We start from the raw sequence: 21,970 nt of genomic DNA, 5'->3' as shown, positions 1-21,970 counted from the left end.
ATGATCAATTTACTTTGAAAATGTTTGTCCAAAGGGATCAGTATAGTTTTTACTTATAACGCTCATAATTTTTTATTTTTTCCCTTAATTTTTCTTGTATTTTAAACATCCATTAAGATAACAATAAATAAACAAATAAATCAGAGGGCTTCAGACAAAACGATACAATATGGATATTACAAGGGTAAACTCAGAAATCAGTGGAAGCACTCCTGATTGAAAGTTCACCAAGATGATACGGTATTAATGAAGAACATTGTTTTTGCCATCATGCTGTGGATGTTTTTTTTTTTATTTCGGTTCTCTTTTTTCAAAGAAGGAACTTGACTATAAAGCCTCTGGTGGCTCAGACTGGTAAGACAGTCTGTTATTAACAGCAGCTGCCTACAATTACTGCAGGTTCAAGCCCCACCAGGCCCAAGGTTGACTCTCCTTTATAAGGTAGGTAAAATGAGGATCCAGATTGTTGGGGGCAATAAGTTGACTTTGTATATAATATACAAATGGATGAAGACTATTGCTTGACATAGTGTAAGCCGCCCTGAGTCTTCGGAGAAGGGCGGGATATAAATGCAAATTAAAAAAAAAAGGCAACATAGAACATTTTGATAATGAATTGATTTTATTTAAATGCTAATAAAAAAGCTGCAAATTCCGTCCATTCCAGCTAAGCTCTGACTCTCCCAGAAGTGCTTTTTGAAAAGGCAACCGGTGTTTCGCTTCTCATCCAAGAAGCTTCTTCAGTTTTGACTGAATGGAAGGATTTATATTTCTTTCAATCATGTGGTCGTTAACACGCTTCCACCACTCAGTCAGAACTGAAGAAGCTTTTTGGGCAAGAAACGAAACGCCTTCAAGCAAAAACAAAGTCCAGATGTCTTTTGAAAAAGCACTTTTGGGACAACCATGACTTGGAGAAGTAAGAATCTCCACAAACGCCAAACTACCACTCTGGGAGACTCCGCAGATAACCCGGCATTGAATTCCGCTCTCGACTTCCATTCCCACCAACCAGCTGAGCTTTCCGGCCCTTCTAGCACAATTGATCTCGGTGGCTGCCCCGAGGATCTCCGCTTCCCATCATGCAACGAGCGACGCGGTCACGTGCTGGAGGTGGAGGCAGAAAAATCCGGCCTTGCGTCCCTCGGATCTGCCGCCATGCTGTTGCTTTCGCTGCTCCGTGGCCGCTTTCGGCACAAGCCGCCTTTCCTGACGTCCCTGGTTACGCTCCTTTTGTTCTTCCTGCTGCCGGGCCCCGCTCAGCCCATCTCCTTCCAACTGCCGGGCAAAGCCCGCAAATGCCTACGGGAGGAGATTCACCGCGACAAGCTGGTCACCGGCGAATACGAGGTGGCTCCCCCGCCGGGCTCGTCTACCGGCCCGTCAGCAAATCTCAAGGTGCAGGGCAGGCGAGAGAGCAAGGGGGGCAGTTGGGCGGGAGGGAGGGTGAGGGGGTTGATGGGGCAGGTAGCCCTTAGAAAGGCTGCGAGGCTGTCCCTAAAGGGATGCTTACCTTCCCTGCTCGCTACCTGCTACCTCCTTGGGCCGGCGTGTTGCCGACCACATGCTTGTATTCCCGTCCCCTTCCGCATCTTGGGACACGTCATCGCGCTCTGTGTCTCCCAAGAAGGCGGAAAGAGGAAAAAGGCCCATTTTTGTGGTACTCGCTGGAAAAAACACCACTTATAGGCCCTCACAACAGTTCCTGGGCCTCTCACTAGTCCCGGAGGCAAAAAGGGTGTTTTATCTGTTTTACTTCCCTCGTTGGTTCATATTTTCACACACTTAGAACTTATTCATTCCTGACTTTATAGCTGAGCTTTTCTCGTGTGTCTCAACCATTCCCGTTGTTTTGGAGTTCAAAACACAGCATTAGTAAGGATTTATTCCCTGGGTTCTCAGAATAATAGGACACTAGGAAGTGTGACTCAAATAGCAAAGGACTAGAAGGGGAGTTTTCTCCCCTGCTTCACAGAGAAAGAGAGAGATAAGGTGCAGTAGTTTGTAGTCTTAAATTGGCTGCAGTGATGATGCCAGAAAGCCAAGACTAAGTCCATGCTGTGAAAATACCAAAGCATTGTGAACTTCCAATATTGTATATTAAAGCTTGCTTCATAGAATTTGGTATTCTTACAGATTATACTTAATTTTCAGAACTATTTCATATTATCGTTTTACATAGTTTATTGATTCAGATTGGACAAGTATTGGCACAATTTTATTTTTACTTTTACAGTAACACAGATGCTTATTTTGAATATGTTCAAATGATGATTTACACATTATAAAGCTTCTTCAAAATAAAATATAGAATTAGAATTCTTTATTGGCCAAGTGTGATTACACACATAAGGAATTTGTCTCCGGTGCATAAGCTCTCAATGTACAGTATTAAAACATTTTAACTACATATATTTAAGAAAAATAAGGCAATAAACATTTTCGGTAGTTCTAAAAGATCTATGTATAGCACATTTCTTTTGGCTAGTATTAGGGATCCTATGGTTATAAATTCTCAAAAAAGTGTAAATTTCTATTATATTCTATCCAAATTTTTTTACCTTGGTTTGAAGTCCCGCTTTAGGGATTTGCTTTTTTCCAGAAGACTCCCATAGTGCACTGAGATTCTGTGCATTAGCAATTCGTTTTTAATATCCCAATTTTGGTGGTTCACCAAATAATTTCAGAGCATATAGAGTGTTTATTCATCCAGAATAGTTTTTTTTAAAAAGCTTTAACACAGCTGATTGCATAAACGATTTATATGTCATTGCTGTTTTTCATTTACTAGCGGTCACACAATAATTTTCAGATTGCACAGGGAACAGTTATATAGAAGAACATAGACACTTTTTAATTACTATGATTGCTTTTCATTATGTCATTTTTGTTCTGGTTAATTCAGGTTATGTTTACATATTTACCAAGCGATCTCAACACAAACATATACTTTTCATTCTGGAGGAGTTAATCCAGTGTAACAGAGAGGTTCTTTAGCCTCTTTGTCCCAACTGGGTTTGGGCACTTATTGTTCAATTTGACACTGTGTTTGTGTATGGAAGAAGTGGAGCTGGTTTGGTTACTGCATAAGCATTTATGGAACATCTTTCATTCTTTGTTGTACCTCCATAGTTGTGTGGGTTGATTTTTAAGTAGTTAACTCAAGTTAACTACTTAAGTAGTTAACTCAAGAGTTTTATAAGCAAAATGCCTAATGATATATAAGTAGCTGTCATTTGTTGCCAGCTTAATAGAATTGTAGATGCAGCCATACATTGGGAAGATCTAGTTCAGAACATCATGTGTGATTTAATTTTGTACGAAAAGAACCATATTTGAACATTCTTATAAATTTTTATTGCATAAAATGAGACCTTAAATATATTTTAACATGTTCTAAGAATACAATTTAGTATTTGATGTATTGCTATTTTGGCAGTGGGGAAAAGCTTTCATGTAGTTTGTCCAAGTTAATTGTGTACCTAAATGTACCTATCATTCGCCATTCCCAGAACAACTGTTAATTTACTTTTAATAAATTGAATGAGGTCTCCCATTATACTGTGCCTTCTTTTGAGACACTGCTTTTTTCATAGTGGATACCGTTATACTAATATAAACTATTTAAGATGATAGAGGATAATAACCCATCGCTTTTTTGACAATCACAATTCAATTAAATTTAAATTTTCAGCAATGAAGGTGATCGAACCGAAAATAATAACTGCATGTTCCAATATCTCCCAATATTTAGCTATTTACCTACTTGCTTCTTTTTTAATTTTTTTCTTAAAGATTACTGACACAGCTGGACACATCCTTTATGTCAAGGAAGATGCTACTAAGGGCAAATTTGCTTTCACCACAGAGGACTATGACGTGTTTGAGGCTTGCTTTGAAAGCAAACTCCCTGTGGGTGAGTATGAAAAACTATTAGATGCTTTTGACAAGTTCCTCTTTACTTTCTTTGCAGAATTCACTTAAAAGATAACCTTGGATATGAACCAGAGGTATCAGCTTTGCCAAATGTTTTTGATCTTTTGGAATGAAATGTCTAAGATTAGTTAACCATGACCTTTTAAAATTACTGATGAAGAATAATTATTTTTTTCTAGAGATGCTTGTAATTGACCAATAATGCAATTATAATATGCTGAATAGGAAAAAAATTAGTATATGAAGTATAAGAACACCGTTATCAAAGAAGTATGTGACAGATACAATCTCACTCAGCTGCTGCGAGTGGTTGTAGATTGTGCTTAACAATAATGGTTTTTCACTTATGTAAGGAAATGCCCTTACTGTTTGTAACCCATAATTTATGTTGGTATTTTATGTGAATCAAGTAATTTATTTCAATAACAAATCTGCTTAATTCAATCAAAAGAATCCCCATTCAAAATTAACAAAATATGGGCATAATCAATAATTTTTAATATTTCCAGCCAGAAAATGCAGGAGAACAAGGAGATGGTATTGATTTTAATTGTTTTAATGGATAAATTATATTGAATATTTAGCTTTAATTTTGTGTATTGCACAGAGTCACATACATGTGAGAAAGGGTAGCTACATAAATTCAGTAAATAAGATATTTGCCACATTTTCTAGCTCTGTGCTCCCCAGGGACTGGCTCCATGGAGAGAAAATTTTCAGCGGAGCAGAGGGGGTGTGATTTTGCATTCTACCCGTATCCCCCAGATGGGTCTTTGTTTGTTTGTGTGGCCTAATTTCTGGCCTGCTGCAGACAGGTGCTGGTCCTCAGACCAGGGGTTGAGGGGCTCAGTTCTAACTTCTTCATGAAGTAGGTTTTTTTTTTTTGTTCTCTAGTCTTGCTTCACATTTTATCACATAAGAGGTGTTGAAAGTTTCTGCCTGCTTTTTGTTTTTTTCTGTCTTTGGTTTGTGGGAATTCAGTATGGATATTAGATTGGATTTGGTGATACTAGAGCACTTTATAATCCTTGTTGATGGAATTTGATCTGCTTACTGTATATCTGCTAATATCCTTGGGCCAAGCAGGTAGACCTATTATTGATATGTACATGATATGGCAAAGGTTGAGGATCCCTTTCATTAGTGCTTCGTTTTGTTTCATGTGAGGAAAAAAAGTGTAAAAGAGATTAGTTGTGTACCAAGATCTGATGGGCCGTTCCACAACAAGCCTTAGAGCTAATGTTTCCTTGAGAAGTGACACATTTATCCATCTTTCTGTCAAATTACAGAATCAGAGTTCAGCAGAAGTATTGCATAATCCTCTGTCATTTTCATACTGCTTCTGATCAGGGATAGATAGCCCTTGAAGAAGGTTTGCATTGGGCTTGAAGAAGCTTTTGTACTCACTGCCATAGATGATTTCTCCAAGTATTGTTTTTCCTATACTGCATTCTGAACTTATAAAAGCTGTACACTCAGCGCTGAGGGAAACTGAGATTTTATTGAATTCTTGCTAGTCTATTTCTATTTTTTTGAAGGATGTTGCTGAATTGCCTGCACCTTACAAAAAAAGTATGTAGAACTTCTTACTTGATAAGTATCAAGTTCTGTATCAACACAGCAGCCTGGGTAGAGTCTGTATAAAAGGTAATATCAAATACTTTGATACGATTTGAGTATTATAGGTTATTAGGAATGTCAATAATTTTTTTACATGCTGTTCATAAAATTGATGGAGATTCTTTGGCAGTTTAGGCAGCAGTATGTCTGCTTGGGGAAGTCAAAACTAAGATAACAGTTATTTAAGCTGTTGAGCCAGGTGGAGTTTGAGCAATGGGATTTCTCAAGCCTGTAGCCACAAAAATGGGGAAGAGGAAGTGAAAGACAATTTTTTTGTACAAATATCCCATAGAGGGAAGAGGTGGCCTGTAAGACTTATAAGGATCCCACAGTATGTGCAGAATTTCTAACACGATATTTTTTTTCTTGCGTCATTTACTATGCTGTTCAAGCTGCAAAATTGCTCTTGTTTCTGCAGATTTTCCTCATATTTCTACCATATACTAAAGTTTGAGAATAATGACGCATGTACTAGTCACATCTATCAGATTAACTTGATTAATTATTATTATATCCATTTCTGTGTCCTTCACTCAAGGATTCCTTTAAAAATAACTCTTACACAGACATTCAATCATTATTTTGTCAGAACTGAGACTTATTGTTCTTCACTCTTTAATCTTGTTTTTCTATTCAAATTTTCTGAAAGGTTTCAGAGTGGTTCTTTCCTCTGGATCTAGGGCCAGTGAACAGTTTGAAGGCATACTGTTTTTTCTCTGGCTTCCAGGATATTGGAGTGGGAGCTCCTGATAGGTGAAGATAAAGCCCCTGATAAAAAAAGATAGGAAGGGGAAAGGAAATTAAAGCAAGACTGTTCAGTACTGCACGCTCTAGGACTGTTGTACTCCGTATGCCTTAGGAAGGAACATTCACCTCTGCCCAGTCTTTATCTATGAAAAAGCTATGTAGAGAAAATCAAAGCATTCCAATGGCAATTAGTGTTTTTGTATATCTAGTGGATAAAAATGGCACTGAATATAATGCAGTTGTATGCTATACCTAAAAATGTTAAATGTGCTTTTTGAAAGCAACATCTATACTTACTACGGTTAAGTGTATTTGCTGAGACTTGAAAATGCTCTTAATCCTTCTGTGATTTACAGGGGAATAAGTGGCAATTAATTCTACCCATGGTCTACCAGTAAATGATGCACTGATCCCATTTTGATTTTTATAGGACTCATCAATTCCATATGGATTAAGAAAAGATTTGTGGCAAAAATACTTGGCAAACAATTTTTCACATGAATCCTGCCTTCTGGTAGTTCTTTTTGTGATGACAAAAAACTTGCCAAAACAAGTTTTTGGACATTCTGGTTTGCTTAAAGTGGAAAGAATCATTTGTTTATGTTGTAATTTTACCCATCAAATATACTGTACTTTCTTATTTGTACTTTTATTTTGAATACTATTTTTAAGCTAAATAAAGTAACAAAAAATCATAAAATGATTTTTAAATGATATTTTGCAAACTTCTCATCAGCAATGTGAATTTCTATTTTTGGAAGTCCAACATATATTTTTTTTATTCTAAATATTTTTGTATTTATCCATAGGATGTTGAAAGTACTATAGGTATTCATTATCCTGATAGTTCCTACTATTTAATTATTTGTCCTAACAGTTTCCAGATCTATTCTTGGGAATGTCTACTGTTGTAATCTAAGAACCGAAAGGTTGCTAAATTTTTGTAGCTTATGTAATGCAATTCTTTGTATATAAATTCAAACTGAAACTTTGCTGATTTCAGTCATGTTTTTTGACTACATATTTGAATGCAGTTGTAAGAATTGTTTCTTAAATGGGTCCAAATTGATTATGTGTTATAATCGGAATTCATTTTCATAGGAACAGTTAGCAATTTTGAGACAGAAATTAGGGGCTGATTTTTTTTTATCCTCAACTATTCTGAAAGCTGCATTTTGGTATATTAGAAATTATTACTGGTAGCAGCACCATTTCCATCAACTGAAGGAGGACATTTCTTTCTGTTATCCACACAAAATATTTTACTGTATTGTGCTGCCATCTATTTGTGAAATAAAGTAAAAACACATAATATTTTCCACCTTGAGACAGAAATGTTGGCATACATTCTGTGAAACAACTAGATCATATGAAACTCTAAGAATTTATTATAAGCAAAGGATGTGGGCCAGAGGGGTAAAATGTCCTTGCTTCCTCCACTAAATCCATAGCAGCTAATTTTGTGGCTCCCCCAGATGTATATGCAGCTGCTTCTACTTACTGTTCTGCTTGCTTGCTTGCTTCTTGTTATAATACATCAGGCTTCATGGCAAGAAAGCCTTTGGCTACCACCAGTTTCCAGGTGTTCCAGAAATTGCTATTGCTGTATTATACATTGCCAATGCTGTTGCCTTCTCCTTGGGGAACACCTATGCATGTTCTAGCCAGGAATATTTTTCCATAAATGAAGACAGAGCAGGACGTGAACCTCCTTACCCATAAACTTGAAATTTATTTTTCTGTGCAAGGTAAAGAGTTCAGAATACAAAATCCTTTATTTGTAAGCATGAAAACCAAATTCACATATTTATGCTGTTTTTCCATTTAAAATCTGTTCCCTAAGATGCCAAATTGATTGTTGGATCCCCTGTGATGACGCCTTCTTGTGTCCCATTTTCAAGATTCTTTTCAATAATAATATGTCTGATTTAACGTAGCCTACATAACATAGTTATTCTGCCATATAACTTTCATTTTGCAAGCTTCATTTCTTATATTTCCCACTTAAAAACTAATGTTCTTAGAAATAATGGATATTAAAAACAGGTGATTTGAAATCTGAATAAGGGAGAAGATATCTTTTTTTCCCCAGAAATGAAAGACCAAAAGCAAAATAATTTCTTCTTCAAACTAACTAATGTTGTTCAAGCTGATGTATACAACCTTATCCTGTTCATAAATTTCTGGAAATAGAACATTTTTCCCCAGAAGGTCTTTTTTCTAAATGCATATGTACGTTAATGAAACTGAGTCCTGTTAACTCTATGGGACTTAAGTAAACTTGCCATAATTTACATTCAAAGTATTGGTCAGATTTCAACTGAAGGTAGATTACCCAGTTTTTCCCCTTTCTTGATCTACCATCCTTTTTACAGAACTCTACATGAATTATCATAACCAATTTAATCCTCTCCTCCTTGGTTATTTTAAGAGAGGATGTCAGTTCCTTGCAGTATCAGAAAGTCAATCATAGCATCACTTTAAGATAGGGAAATGATGAACAGAATATAAGGCTTCATTTTTGCAGATAAATCAGTGTTACAGATAGTAGTTGAATTAGAATCGTAATGGAACCCGCCTATCATGGTTTAACTTGTGACAGTCATAAAATCATCCTTTTGACTTTTCTGCCATGGTTGTTAAAGAAATCTGTGGTCATTAAGCAAACCAGTGGTTTATTATCAATGTGGTTTTGCTGAAAGCCAGAAGTAAATGATGGTTTTCAGCAAAACTATCACAAAATGCTGTCACATGACTGGAATACTGCAAGCAAGTGTAAATAGGCCTGGTTGCCAACCACCTAAATATGGTTTTTTTGACTGGAGGGACACCCAACTGTTGGAACTTCAGATTTGGGTCATAAATTCCCTCAACACTGTCAAACTACTTACTATGTCTGCATTACTATTAATCATTTCATTGTTCCTTTCATTTATCTCCTCCTACTTATGACTGTATGACTGTAACCTTGTTGCTGGTATCCTTATGATTTATATTGACTGTCTCCTAATATGATTTGATTGCTTATTTGTTCCCTATGACTATCATTATGTGTTGTACCTTATGATTCTTGATGAATGTATATTTTCTTTTATGTACACTGAGAGCGTATGCACCAAGACAAATTCCTTGTGTGTCTAATCACACTTGGCCAATAAAATAATCCGTTCTATTCTATTCTATTCTATTCTATTCTATTCTATTCTATTCTATTCTATTCTATTCTATTCTATTCTAAATATACCTCAGGTAGATCTATCGGAACTTTGAACAGCCACTAAGTAACCAGTTGTAAGTTGAGGACCACCTGTACTTTAGTGATTAAACAGTTATCTGCACTATGTACAGCAAAGTAGAAGGCTTTGTATGTAAAAGGTTAAAGCCTTAGGATGTGATTTTTATTGCTTGGAGTTGAGATGAAGCTATACTTTTTTAAAATACCTATGAGTGTATATTTGCAACATTCATCGAGTATTAATGACAAAGCTCTCTTTGCCAGTCCACTTACTTAAGGTTTATTTATGATGGTAATGGTAAAGCTTAAATTGGGAAAAAAGAAAAAGACAGAGCAAGCTAGTATTTTTAGCAATTTCCCAGATGATTTAGAAGTTGGCTAGGTGGTCTGCTTTTCAAAGTAATTTCATCTGTTCCATTTGGCTTTCTATTGTTTCCATTTGGATAGAATTTTTCTGTTAGTTCCAGCTAGCTAATCTGGCATTATTAAATTGTATTTATATATTTTCTTACTCTTTGTGGGTGGACTGAAGGCCAGGAAATCGGAGTGCCTGCATTCTGCACTCTCCACATGCATATTTGCAACAGTTTCTTATATTATTTTTGGGAGATCTTCCTTCAGGAGAACCCTGTCGACTTTTCTATGGTTATAATAATAATTTGGCTGCATTTTTAACTGTTCAGAGATTTCTGGAGAGCGAGCTATAAATCCCTCTATAATAGGGAAGGAAGCAGAGCTGGGAATTTCCTGGCAGCCAAAGTACTGCATACAATGAGTCCTTTCATTGCATTTCCAGGAACAGGGCGGATGCCAGACCAGCTTGTGACCTTGAATATGAAGCACGGAGTGGAAGCAAAAAACTATGAGGAGGTATGTCTCTGTTTTTTCTGCCTTTGTCTCTGCTTTCTTGCTAGCACTCGTGATGCTGTTGATGACTTGGGCTCAAAACGTTATGCTTCTTTTTGAATTATTTTGATGTTCTAACTTCAAAAGATAAGATATCTAACTTCACTGGCTATTGCTTGTACATACTAAAGTTTTTAAAATTTGCTGAGGTCGTTGAAATGAATAAAATTGGATCATTATCTTTATACTTGGTTAGAGATCATTTGTTCATTTCTTTAAAAAGTTTTTTTAATAATACATTATTATTAATGTAAACTATATTAAATCTTACTTTAAAATAAGTTCCTGAATTATTTCACAACAGATTTCATTTAAGTTTATTATTCAAAAGACATTTAAGAAGAACTACCCTATTGAATTCAGTAGGATTTGCTTTGAAGTAAATGTGTACAACGTTCTATAATTTAGGCCTAAATACTGCAATTTATGACCCTTCATAAATGTTTCTCCACAAGGCTTTCAGAAAGAGGGAAAAATTGATAAAGCATACGTACAGCTGGCTTAATAAAGTGGTTCCTGTGAATGTTATGAAGACATTCCCGGGTTCATTTAATAATTACAGATTTTCTTGATCATGATCTATAACAGGGGTCTCCAACCTTGGCAACTTTAAGACTTGTGGATTTCAACTCCCAGAGTTCCTCAGCCAGCAAAGCTGGTTGAGGAACTCTGGGAGTTGAAGTCCACAAGTCTTAAGGTTGCCAAGGTTGGAGATCCCTGGTCTATAAAACAACATTTTACTTTTTTCCCCTTCATTTTAATGTAGATGAAGGCTACCATCACATGTAGGGAGTGTTTGGCAACTATCGTACCTGTCTAGAATCCTGTAATATAACTTTTCAGGCCTGTTTTTTGCTTTAGGTGAAAATTCTATAAAAAAGCTGCTATATTTGCAAACACCAAAGTTTGATTGCCCTCTTGTGGGCAACAACCAAACTATTGATCGTAGTTTACTGTAGATCTATTATTATGTATTCCGTGCTTATCTGTGTTACAATACTTGGTAGCAAAATAACTTGAAGAAAACGTCCAGTAGGAACGTTTAGGAAGTAGAAAGTATATTTAAGATTATGGTAGGAAGTATAATTAGGATTACAGTCAAAATCCTCTTGGAATTAAACATAACAATCTTAAAGCCACTTCTTCCGTGTGATATTTCTGGTCATGTGAAATTTCATTTCCATTTGAGAGACAAATGTATCCTAAAATTCCTCAATCTTATTAACAATTATTTAGATGTTTGGTAAAATCAACTAGAACTCACTAAACTGTCATCAAGACAGAAAAATTAAAGGTTTGATTTGTAATTGAAGGTAGTCAATTTTTCTTGTTTAGGAAAATTATGGGAATCATAGCAGCTGGAACATTTTTTAAATTACTGTCAAAGAAGGAAAGTATGGATATTTGCCTTGCTTATTAAGTGCTGTTTATATGTGAAGTTGAGAGAAATGAATAGAAAATTACTCCCCTTTCAAGGTTGGAGTCCATCTTTAATCCTCATTTATAATAACAGTATCCCTGATGTTGCAGATTGTTGTTGTCATGGCCAGATCACCATCTGTGAAGAATTATTAGGTGGAGTGATCCTGAATTTTTAATCTCCCCATTTTACCATGATTCCAACAAGGTGATAGCTCTGCAGAGAGGGTAACCCAGGGGTGAAATGCTAGCGGTTTGGCTGAACTGGTAGTGATGGTGGCAGGTGGTTCGGAGAACCAGTACTGACGGCAGCGCGATGCTCCACCCACCCACCCGGTTGTCACTTCCTGGTTTTAACCAGGAAGTAGCCTGTTTTTTACCCTCTGTGCATGCACAGAAGGGTTTACGCATGCGCAGAGGGTCTGCATGTGATGCACATGCAGTGCGTGCACTTCCGAACCGGTAGGGAAGATAACATTTCACCCCTGGGTGAAATCTTACCCCTAGCTACACAGAATGGGCCAAAAATTAAGGTGTCTACATCAATCCTAATTGACTGAAATATTAATTTCTAATTAAAAAGGAAACAATAAATAGCTTATACCAACAAACCTACACTGGATGGTAAATACGTTTTGTGGTTTCAGGTTTGCTGTATCTTGCCCGACTGTCTGCCATTGTGTAGTGTTCAACTAGAGTTGTATTCTGTATTATATAGGAAAAAGAAAGTTGTTTTGACTTCAGGAAAGAATTGGTTGCTTAGCAGTAGAATTACTTCCAGATATTAGAGCTGCTACTTGTGCCAATTTTATGCCTAAGAACATTTGTGCCTGGTGATAAAGGATAGGAAATAGGATTTTAGAGATGTTGACATTCTGCCCTTTTTATTCTGGGTACATTCTTTATAATCTCATCATAGCCAAGCAATAACTAGACTGTTTATTGTGGCAAAAGATGGAGTATTGGCTGTGAGCTTCCTGGCATTAAAAGGATCTCAAATGGCAGGATGTGGAGACGCATGTCTGGTCAGAGTAGACAGTGCTGATCCAGATGTATCTATTATCTACTTTCAATTAAGACAGCTTTGTCTAAGGTTTAAAAAAATAACTGCATTTTGAGATCAGGAATCTTCATATTACTGATGAAGACACAGATGGGATTAGTACAAAAATGCTGAAAAATAATCTGAAATTAATTTGCTACTCAATAGATGATGGAGGAAATGTTTGTACCACATTTGCATAAATAAACATGTAATAATTCTCAGCTGCCCTTATTGCCCTAGGAACCTGCTGAAAGAGATGTAGAAAGGTAGTCCTCATTTACTGACCACTGGTGTTCAGTGACTGTTCAGTAAAGTTACAGTGGTTCTGAAAAAAAGAGACTTAAAACCATAATAGCATCTCCACATTCATGTGGTTGCAATTCAGGTGTTTGGCAATAGAGACACATTTATCACAGTCACAATGTCGTGTGGCCAAGTGATTGCCATCTGTAACCTTTATAGTTGGTGTCTGACAAGCAAAGTCAATGGGGAAGGCAGCAGGAAGTTGCAAGCCATGCATACATGACATGTCACTTAACAACCTGCAGCGATTTGTTTAATAATCACAGCCAGAACTGACAAGGTGGCATATGTTGCGTGTGGACATGTGTCTTTACTTTATGACCACATTGGTTAGTGACACAATTGCCACTCCAAATTGCAGTCAGTAAATGAGGACTATCTGTACTCACAAATATGTTAATAAAAAGCATCTCCTTAAGGTATGCCATGTTTTAATTGTTGGCATAGTGAATTGTAGAGGTTCACATTTAAATGGGAATGGGTTGATATCTTCTGGATCATTGACATATAATATCCTCTTTTATCAGATTGCTAAAGTGGAAAAGCTGAAACCATTGGAGCTGGAGCTGCGACGATTGGAAGATCTTTCAGAATCTATTGTTAATGACTTTGCATACATGAAAAAGCGAGAAGAGGAGATGCGGGATACTAATGGTATGTACTTGTGGGCCTCCGAGTACCACTGTTATGTTTCTCTGCCTAGAGAATATGAATAACGTTTTTATACAAAACATTATAATTAAATATTCCATTATTTTATTGTTTTATTTAATTATTTAATAAGAATATAACTTCCCACACAGTTGTATTTCAAAGTTTATAATAAAATACAAGACAAAATCAATAAATTAATATCAAATCAAAAACATACCAAAAAGCTGAACTGGAAAAAGAAAATATAAACAGCTGTCAGTTATTTAGGGAAGAACTAAACAAAGAAGTCTCTAAAAGATGTAATAGTAGGTACCTGATGAATTTCAGTGTACATATCAGCATAGAGAAGGCTCACCCCACTTAGTCATTAGTATAAACGTGATCAAGCATTATGTTCATCAGAGTTGAAGTTCTGCTGCATGTGCTAAAGCTGACCTTAGGATCCTACAGTTACTTATTCCCAATTTCCGCAGAAAGGAAATTATGCTGAAATTTTTTTTTTTACCAAACATAACCTAATTATACCTTCCACTCCAAAGCTCCAAGCCACTCTTTTTACATCTTGAGGCTGAAACAGTTTGAAATACAGATAGTTTTTGACTTACAACCACAATTGTGCTCCAAATTTATGTTTTTAAGTGAGACAGTTGTTAAGTGAGTTTTGTCCCATTTTATGACCTTTCTTGCCACAACTGTTAATAACATGGTTGTTTAGTGAATCTAAACTTTGCTTCATTAACTTTGCTTGTCAGGTTGCAAAATTGATTACATCAATGTAATCATTGAGTGATTACATGACTCCGAGATATTGCAGCCATTATAAATATGAGCCATTTGCTAAGCAGTTGAATTTTGATTATGTGACCATGGAGATGCTGCAATGGTTGAATGAAAAATGGTCATAAGTCACTTTTTTTAGTGTCGTTATAAGATTGAATGCTCACTAAATAAGCTGTTGTAAGTCAAGGACTACCTGTATTCACTATCTTACTTACTTACTTACTTTATTCAAATTTATATACCGCCCTATCTCCCGAAGGACTCAGGGCGGTTCACAGGCAAATAAAACAGCATATATATACAAATTAAGAAACTATTAAGAAAACATATTCAAAAAGTCTGATTATTAAAATAATATAGATATTAAAACCAATTAAAACCCCTATAAAATTTAAAAATTTAAAATTAAAAATTTTAAAAACTAGTCCAGTCCCGCGCAGATAAATAGATGTGTTTTAACATGTCTTAACATGTTAGCCCCGTGACAGTCTGACATAGATCTATGGTTGTCATAGAGACCAAGAAAACATAATCGGACACTAGTAGGACAGCATGTGGCTCATATTCTGATATTCTCTGCACTACACCTGTGACCATCTCTGCCAGCTAAGCCAGATAAGCAGAGTGGAGATCTCACCAACAAAATCTTTACTCTGTTCCTTTCAAACCAAATAAATGTTTTCAATAGCTTCTCCCAATTTGGAGAAATGTTCTGATAATGAGTTATTCCAATGGGCCCCAGTGATTCCTCATATTCTCTAGATGGGGTTATTGTTTATTAAGAAAGTTGGCAGAGTTGAGTCAAATATACCACATAGGTCTCAATAATATGTGTGAGATGTTCTTAGAATGAACTTGTGTACCAACCTGCTTTTTAACAATATTACCAAGTGATAATAGAGGAGAATGATAGCCCGCAATTACCCTGCTTTTAAAAGTTTTCTCTTCACAATCCCTTTCCATCCTACTGAGATTACCTAAACAGAGACATCTCTGTTCTGCATGCTTGGTTATCACTATCACTTTTGATTCTTTCAATGTCAAAAGAAAGAGGTTTCCGTGTCACTCATTGTCAGGGATATGTACATCTAGTTCTAAGAACAGTCAAATTATGTATTTGAAATGTGATCAGAAGTAACTTGTGTGCATGCTTTATAATATGTTTTATAACTTGATTCTGGAACATTTTTCTAAAACATAAGCTTTTCCTTTCTAGACAGGGATATGATTCAGTAGAAGCAATGAGTATAAGCAAAACATGTTGATGACTGTTTATTGACAGTGCACATCTCATTTTCACATACAATTGTTATGAAACTAAGAATATGAATACAGAATAGGGATTTGGAAGGGACCTTGAAGGTTGTCTAGTCCAACTCCTTGATCAAGCAGGAGACTTTATACAAATGGCTGTCCAATCTCTTTTTAAACACGTCTAGTAATGGAGCACACAACTTCTGGAGACAAGCTGTTCCACTGATTAATTGTTCTCACTAACAGGAAATTTCTCCTTAATCAGATCTCTTCCTTAAACTTCCAGTCATTGCTTCTTGTCTTGCCCTCATGTGCTTTGGAAAATAGGTTAAACTGTGCAGGCCCTCAAATACTGAAAGTCTGTTATCATGTCATCCCTAATCCATCTCTTCATTAGCCTAGACATTCTCAGTTCCTGCAACAGTTCATTGTACAATTTAGTCTCCATTCCTCTAATCATCTTTGTTGCTCTCCTCTGCACTCTTTGTAAAGTCTCAACATCTTTTTTGTTTCAAGGTGACCAAAACTGGAGTATTGCAAGTGTAGTCTTACCAATACTGTATAAAGCAATATTAAGGGGCGTGCATAAGAGCACCAGTGTGCCTACCGTTCCTGTCCTAATGTTCCCTTTGGTTGTATTCAGTTTGTGGTTATTTCACGCTTATACTAATATATATTGTTGTGTTTGACAAAATAAATAAATAAATAAATAAACACTTCATGTGATCTTGATACTGTCCTTCTGTTGATGCAGCCTAGGACTTAATATGCAGCTTTTTGGCAGCTGCATATTAAGTGACTGTTCACTAGGACTCCTAAATCCCTCTCATAGTTACTGCTGTTGCATCAGATACCACTTGTGCATTTGTTTTTTCTAGTTTGAATTGTATTTGTTGAATAAAAACAGAACCTCTTTTAATTATATCTTGTCTACTGAGCCCAAGCAGCTTTTTACTGAAAATATCAGCACTTCAAGTGAAGACATAATAGACTGTGGAATTCAAATTTTCTTGACATTTTTTCTAACAATGGGCTTTTTTCTTTCAGAATCTACCAACATTCGAGTACTGTACTTCAGCATTTTCTCAATGTTCTGCCTCATTGGACTGGCAACTTGGCAAGTCTTTTATCTGCGGCATTTCTTCAAGGCTAAGAAATTGATTGAGTAGCAAGAAGGGCTAATTTTCCCTTGTTTTGACACCCCAGGGAACAACACAGAGACCTAGTAATGACTATTGAGAGCCATCTTGGAGTTGACCTGCAAAAACAAACAATTTTCTACAATTACCCATCAAAGGGATGGAGGGAGGGAAATACTGGCACAAAAACTGAGGAGGGAATTCAGGACTATTGAATAGATTTGAAAGAGACGATAGTTTGATTTTGAAAATTTTTGGACACAAATAAATAAAATTGTCTCAAATTGATCTTTTTTTTGTTTGTTTACATAAACAGTTAAATGATGTTATCTTACATGTCACAAAGTTGCTTGTATCTGCCACTTCAATACACAGAATATGATGTATTTGAACCAATCTTGTATATGGAGTTGGGTAAGGGAAGTACAGGTGGTCCTCGACTTACAACAGTTCATTTAGGGACCATTCAAAGTTACAGAAGAACTGAAAAAGGTGACTAACGACCGTTTTTCAGAGTTAGGACCTTTGCAACATCCCCATGATCAAGTGATTAAAGTTCAGATGGTTGCAGTATCCCAATAATACGTGATCTTTTGTGACCTGACAAGCAAAGTGAATGGAGAAGGCCAGGTTCACTTAACTGGATTATTAATTTATTAACTGCAATGATTCACTTAACAACAGAGGCAAGAAAAATCATAAAATGGGACAAATTTCGCTTTACAAATGTCTCACTTAACAGAAATGTTGGGCTCAATTGTGGTCGTAAATTGAGGACTATCTGTACTTGGAGCAGAATTTCACAGAAGCAGAGATTGCAAATGATCAGGAGCCACATTTCAGGAAGTGGGGAGGAATGACCAGTGACAGCTTTCTATGAAAATATTTGATATTTATATTGTTATGTTACTTCCAACGGCCTAAGAGAAATGATGTCATTGTTTCAATTACAGAAGACTTGAGGTATAACTTCTTCAAGTTTCCTATCCCATACTCTGATATAATTTCTGCTAAATGTCTGGAGATTATCAGTCATCCAGTTCATTGTTGTCCCAAAGATGTTGTTCAAATGGCAACTTTGTTACCAACAAAGTACAGATGCTTTTTGAACTATAGCTTTGGGACAATTTCAAAACAGCTCTTGAAAAAGCACCTTGAGTACTATAAGATATTGTTTATTTAATCATAAGAAACTTTTCCCTAACATATACTTGAAATGTATGATTTTTCTTTTATTTTCATTTTCTTAACTTTTTCTTTACTTTCTGCTTTCAACAATAAAAATACTACTTAATCTGTATCAGACCTGCATTCGACAGATTTAAATCTGCTTATAGTTAGATGCTTATAGTCCATGTATTGGGACATAATGTGTAGAACAATCAGTTTGCATGATAAAACAGCTGTACTTTTTCAAAGTGTTTTTATTTTTCCAATGCTTTACAAGATTTATATCAGTGACAAAAATATATATTTTGACACAATAGTTCTAAATCCCACTTGTTGATTCTATATGGCCAGCACATCTGTTTGGTCCCATATGTATTTTTAAAAATGAGGTTGGGTGGGGGAATAAACCTTCTAAACTGCTATGCAGTTTCTGGTTTCTATACAGAAAACTCAGTTTATTGTGAGTGGCTAATTTGGCTGAACAGTCACAAAGTCTTTTTCTAGTCTAACTACTTAAATCCTAGCCCTACTGTTTAGAAAATAAGCTTCTCCGTAACAATTCTGTCAAGTCTGACTCCATTAACAGAAAGATGCCTGTTGTGAACCCAGTTTGCCACTCCTGTCTCAAAATCCTACTTCAACAACAAAGCAAAAGTAAATTTTTTAAAGTATTCAAAATATAGTGGAATATAGTCATCTCAAGAAAGTTATATTAAATGTAGGATATCACACAGCTATGAAAAGATGGGTTAGTATTTGTCATAGTTTTCTTCTTGGATTTGTTTCTCTCTGTGTTGTGAGTTTTACTTACAAGCTTCATGGATTATTTTAGGCACTTCTCTGGCAATCTCTGTAAATATTTTGAAGAAATTAAACCTGAGATGGATGGAAAATATGCTTTAAAAGATGATTTACCTCACATGGACCTTAACCCTAACCCTAACATTTAAAGAAAAATAAATTAATTGGGAAATAGTATCCTCTTGCTCATTCTTTTATCACTTTTTAGCAAATCAGGATTAGCATCTTTTAGTAGTCTTCTATAGACAATAGACTATAGACAATAGTTTCGCCTTTGTGTCATTAGTGTCTTTGCTCCTAACTGGTATGGTATACAAGTAAATAAAACAAGTTTAATTTTATCTAAAATCTGGTTGGGGATTTTTGACATGCTCAATAAAATATTTTTGGGGAAATTATTCTTCAAAGTAGTGTGTCTGAAAATTGATCAAACTTTTACATTTTATTTAATTGACTATTTCATTCCAAAGACTGAACTGAATAGATTCATTTTCATTTTTTTACATATAGTACATTTTGGATCTCATCTATTCTAAACAGAATACATTTACCAGTAAATTGAACCTGTATAAACTACAACTAAATCAAAACATTGTACAAGCTATAAACATGCTTCATACATATAATTGTTTAATTAAGTAGCTTTTCAAGTTGAAAAGTGTTTGACTACTTTTAAGAGTATTGGGATATATTTGTTGAAAATTATATAAATGTGCTAATAACGTATGTTATTGTTAAAGGTGAAGTGGTGAAGGTAAGTATTTCTATGTCCATCTGGGAAAGTAGATTCCGCTAAAAATACCTTAAGGCTGCAATGTAAGAAGATGCATCGTGTAAGCTGTTGCAATTAGTCTGTTTGATTTCATTTGAATGAATACTTGTTCAATGTGAGATTTCGTCTCTGTGGAAAGGCAGGAAGTAATCAAGGCAGAGTTTGATTTATGTGTGGATGCACCATTGTATGTTTTAAGTATGGTTTATAGTTGTTTCACTAAAATGTGTATCAGTTTTCCAGTTATACAAGTAGTCCTCAACCTGTATTAACCCAAAGTTTCTATTGCTAAGCAAAACAGTTGAGTGAATTTTGCCCCAATTTATGAGCTTTCTTGCCACAGTTGTTAAGTGAATTACTGCAGTTTTTAAGTTAGTAACACAGTTGGTAATTGAATCTGGCTTCCCCATTGATTATCAGAAAATCACAAAAGGTGATCACAGGAGACTACAACTGTCATAAATACATGCCAGTTGCCAAGCGTCCAAATTTTGATTACATGGGGATGTTGCAATGCTTGTAAGTGTTGTAACTTTTTTCAGTACTTCTGAAAGAAGTACTCTTCAAACTGTCACTAAATGAATTGTTGTAAGTCGAGGACTACCTGTAGTACAAAGAAATGTGTATACTACTTTAAACAAATGATGTACACTTTCCTGCGTGAATACTTTAGAAAAAGTTTCATTTGAAGGAATTCTTAAGTCTGATATATTACAAATTTCAATGTTCATAGCACTTAAGATTCGTACAGGAAGAAAAGGAAAGCAGCAAATAATAAAAAGGACTTGATGCAGACCTTCAGAGATCCTTATAGTGCAGTATTTTTCAACCTTGGCAACTTTGAAATCTGAATTTCAATTCCCAGAATTCCCCAGCTACGAAGTGTTGAAGTCTTACCAAGGTTGGGAAACGTGTAGAATTTTAATCTGATGACAGACCCATGCAGCCATTAAAATCTTTTATCTTTTTGTATGGTTTGTTTTTTCCACTAATCGGCTGTAATGTAGACCAGCAGCTAGGATGCTTTAAATGTACATTTTAAGCAGTATAAAGTGTTTTAGTGAAATGTAGATTCACTCTAAAATATCACATCCGATATTTAAGAAAATAAATTCTCAATAGATTCAATCACATTGAATACTTAAGCATGTAAAAACTATAAATTTAATTACCTAATACCGGTAGTAACAATTTGAGTAAGGGATATACTTCAAATTCCATTGAGTATGAATTCTCCCCCCACCCATTCCATAGAGTAGGGTTCTCCAACCTTGGCATTTTTAAGCCTTGGCAGACTTCAACTTCCAGAATTCTGGGAGTTGAAGTCCTCCAGGAATTTTTTTTTTTAAAATTTGCATTTATATCCCGCCCTTCTCCGGAGACTCAGGGCGGCTAACACTATGTTAGCAATAGTCTTCATTCTATTTGTATATTTATATACAAAGTCAACTTATTGCCCCCAACAATCTGGGTCCTCATTTTACCTACCTTATAAAGGATGGAAGGCTGAGTCAACCTTGGGCCTGGTGGGACTAGAACCTGCAATAATTGCAGGCAGCTGCTGTTAATAACAGGCTGCATTAGCAGCCTGAGCCACAGAGGCCCTGGGTGTTGAATTCTGGGTGTTGAAGTCCGCCAAGGCTTAAAATTTCCCAAGGTTGGAGACCCCTGCCATAGAGTATGCATTCTTAATTTTTCCTATTTTTCCTAATTCTTAATCCTAAAAATGGGCAGTTCGAAGTTAAAATCGTTAACACGAGAGCTGCAAATTCAGGGGCGGAGCGCTCCCAAGCCCCTCCGTCGTCTCCTTCCCCTCCCGCGCAGCCCACCCTTTTCGGCTTCTACTTGCTTCAGTTGCTTCCTTTAGTTCGGCGGAGTTTCTCACCTCCCGCTGTTCTTCGTCTGCCTCCTGCCGCGTAACGAGCTCCAGAGCTCTCCTCGTTCTTGTCCACGGCGCGTACGCGGGCGGAGGTCCCGCTCGTCTCTGATTCTAGGGCAGGGGTCTCCAACCTTGGCCACTTTAAGCCTGGAGGACTTCAACTCCCAGAATACCCCAGCCAGCTTTGCTGGCTGGGGAATTCTGGGAGTTGAAGTCCTCCAGGCTTAAAGTGGCCAAGGTTGGAAACCCCTGTTCTAGGAGACGGACGGTGCCCGGCTCGTTCTCCCCAAGGCTTCTCCACCTCGCTCCC

The 21,970-nt window shown here is 36.2% G+C and overlaps 1 protein-coding gene across 1 annotated transcript; it reads left to right on the top strand.

Annotated features, from left to right (window-relative positions):
* The first annotated feature begins 891 nt into the window (after window positions 1–891).
* On the top strand, window positions 892–18,338 carry TMED10 (transmembrane p24 trafficking protein 10). The gene is made up of 5 exons (XM_058162376.1): window positions 892–1,398; window positions 3,796–3,916; window positions 10,335–10,408; window positions 13,739–13,865; window positions 16,947–18,338. The coding sequence occupies exons 1-5, from the start codon at window positions 907–909 to the stop codon at window positions 17,066–17,068; spliced, it is 936 nt and encodes a 311-aa protein (XP_058018359.1). The 5' UTR covers window positions 892–906; the 3' UTR covers window positions 17,069–18,338.
* Window positions 18,339–21,970: the final 3,632 nt, after the last annotated feature.

Source organism: Ahaetulla prasina, chromosome 1 (assembly GCF_028640845.1).
Source record: "Ahaetulla prasina isolate Xishuangbanna chromosome 1, ASM2864084v1, whole genome shotgun sequence".
NCBI lineage: Eukaryota > Metazoa > Chordata > Lepidosauria > Squamata > Colubridae > Ahaetulla > Ahaetulla prasina.
Note: the sequence above shows the minus strand (reverse complement) of the source record. Positions and strands in the feature narration are given on the sequence as shown.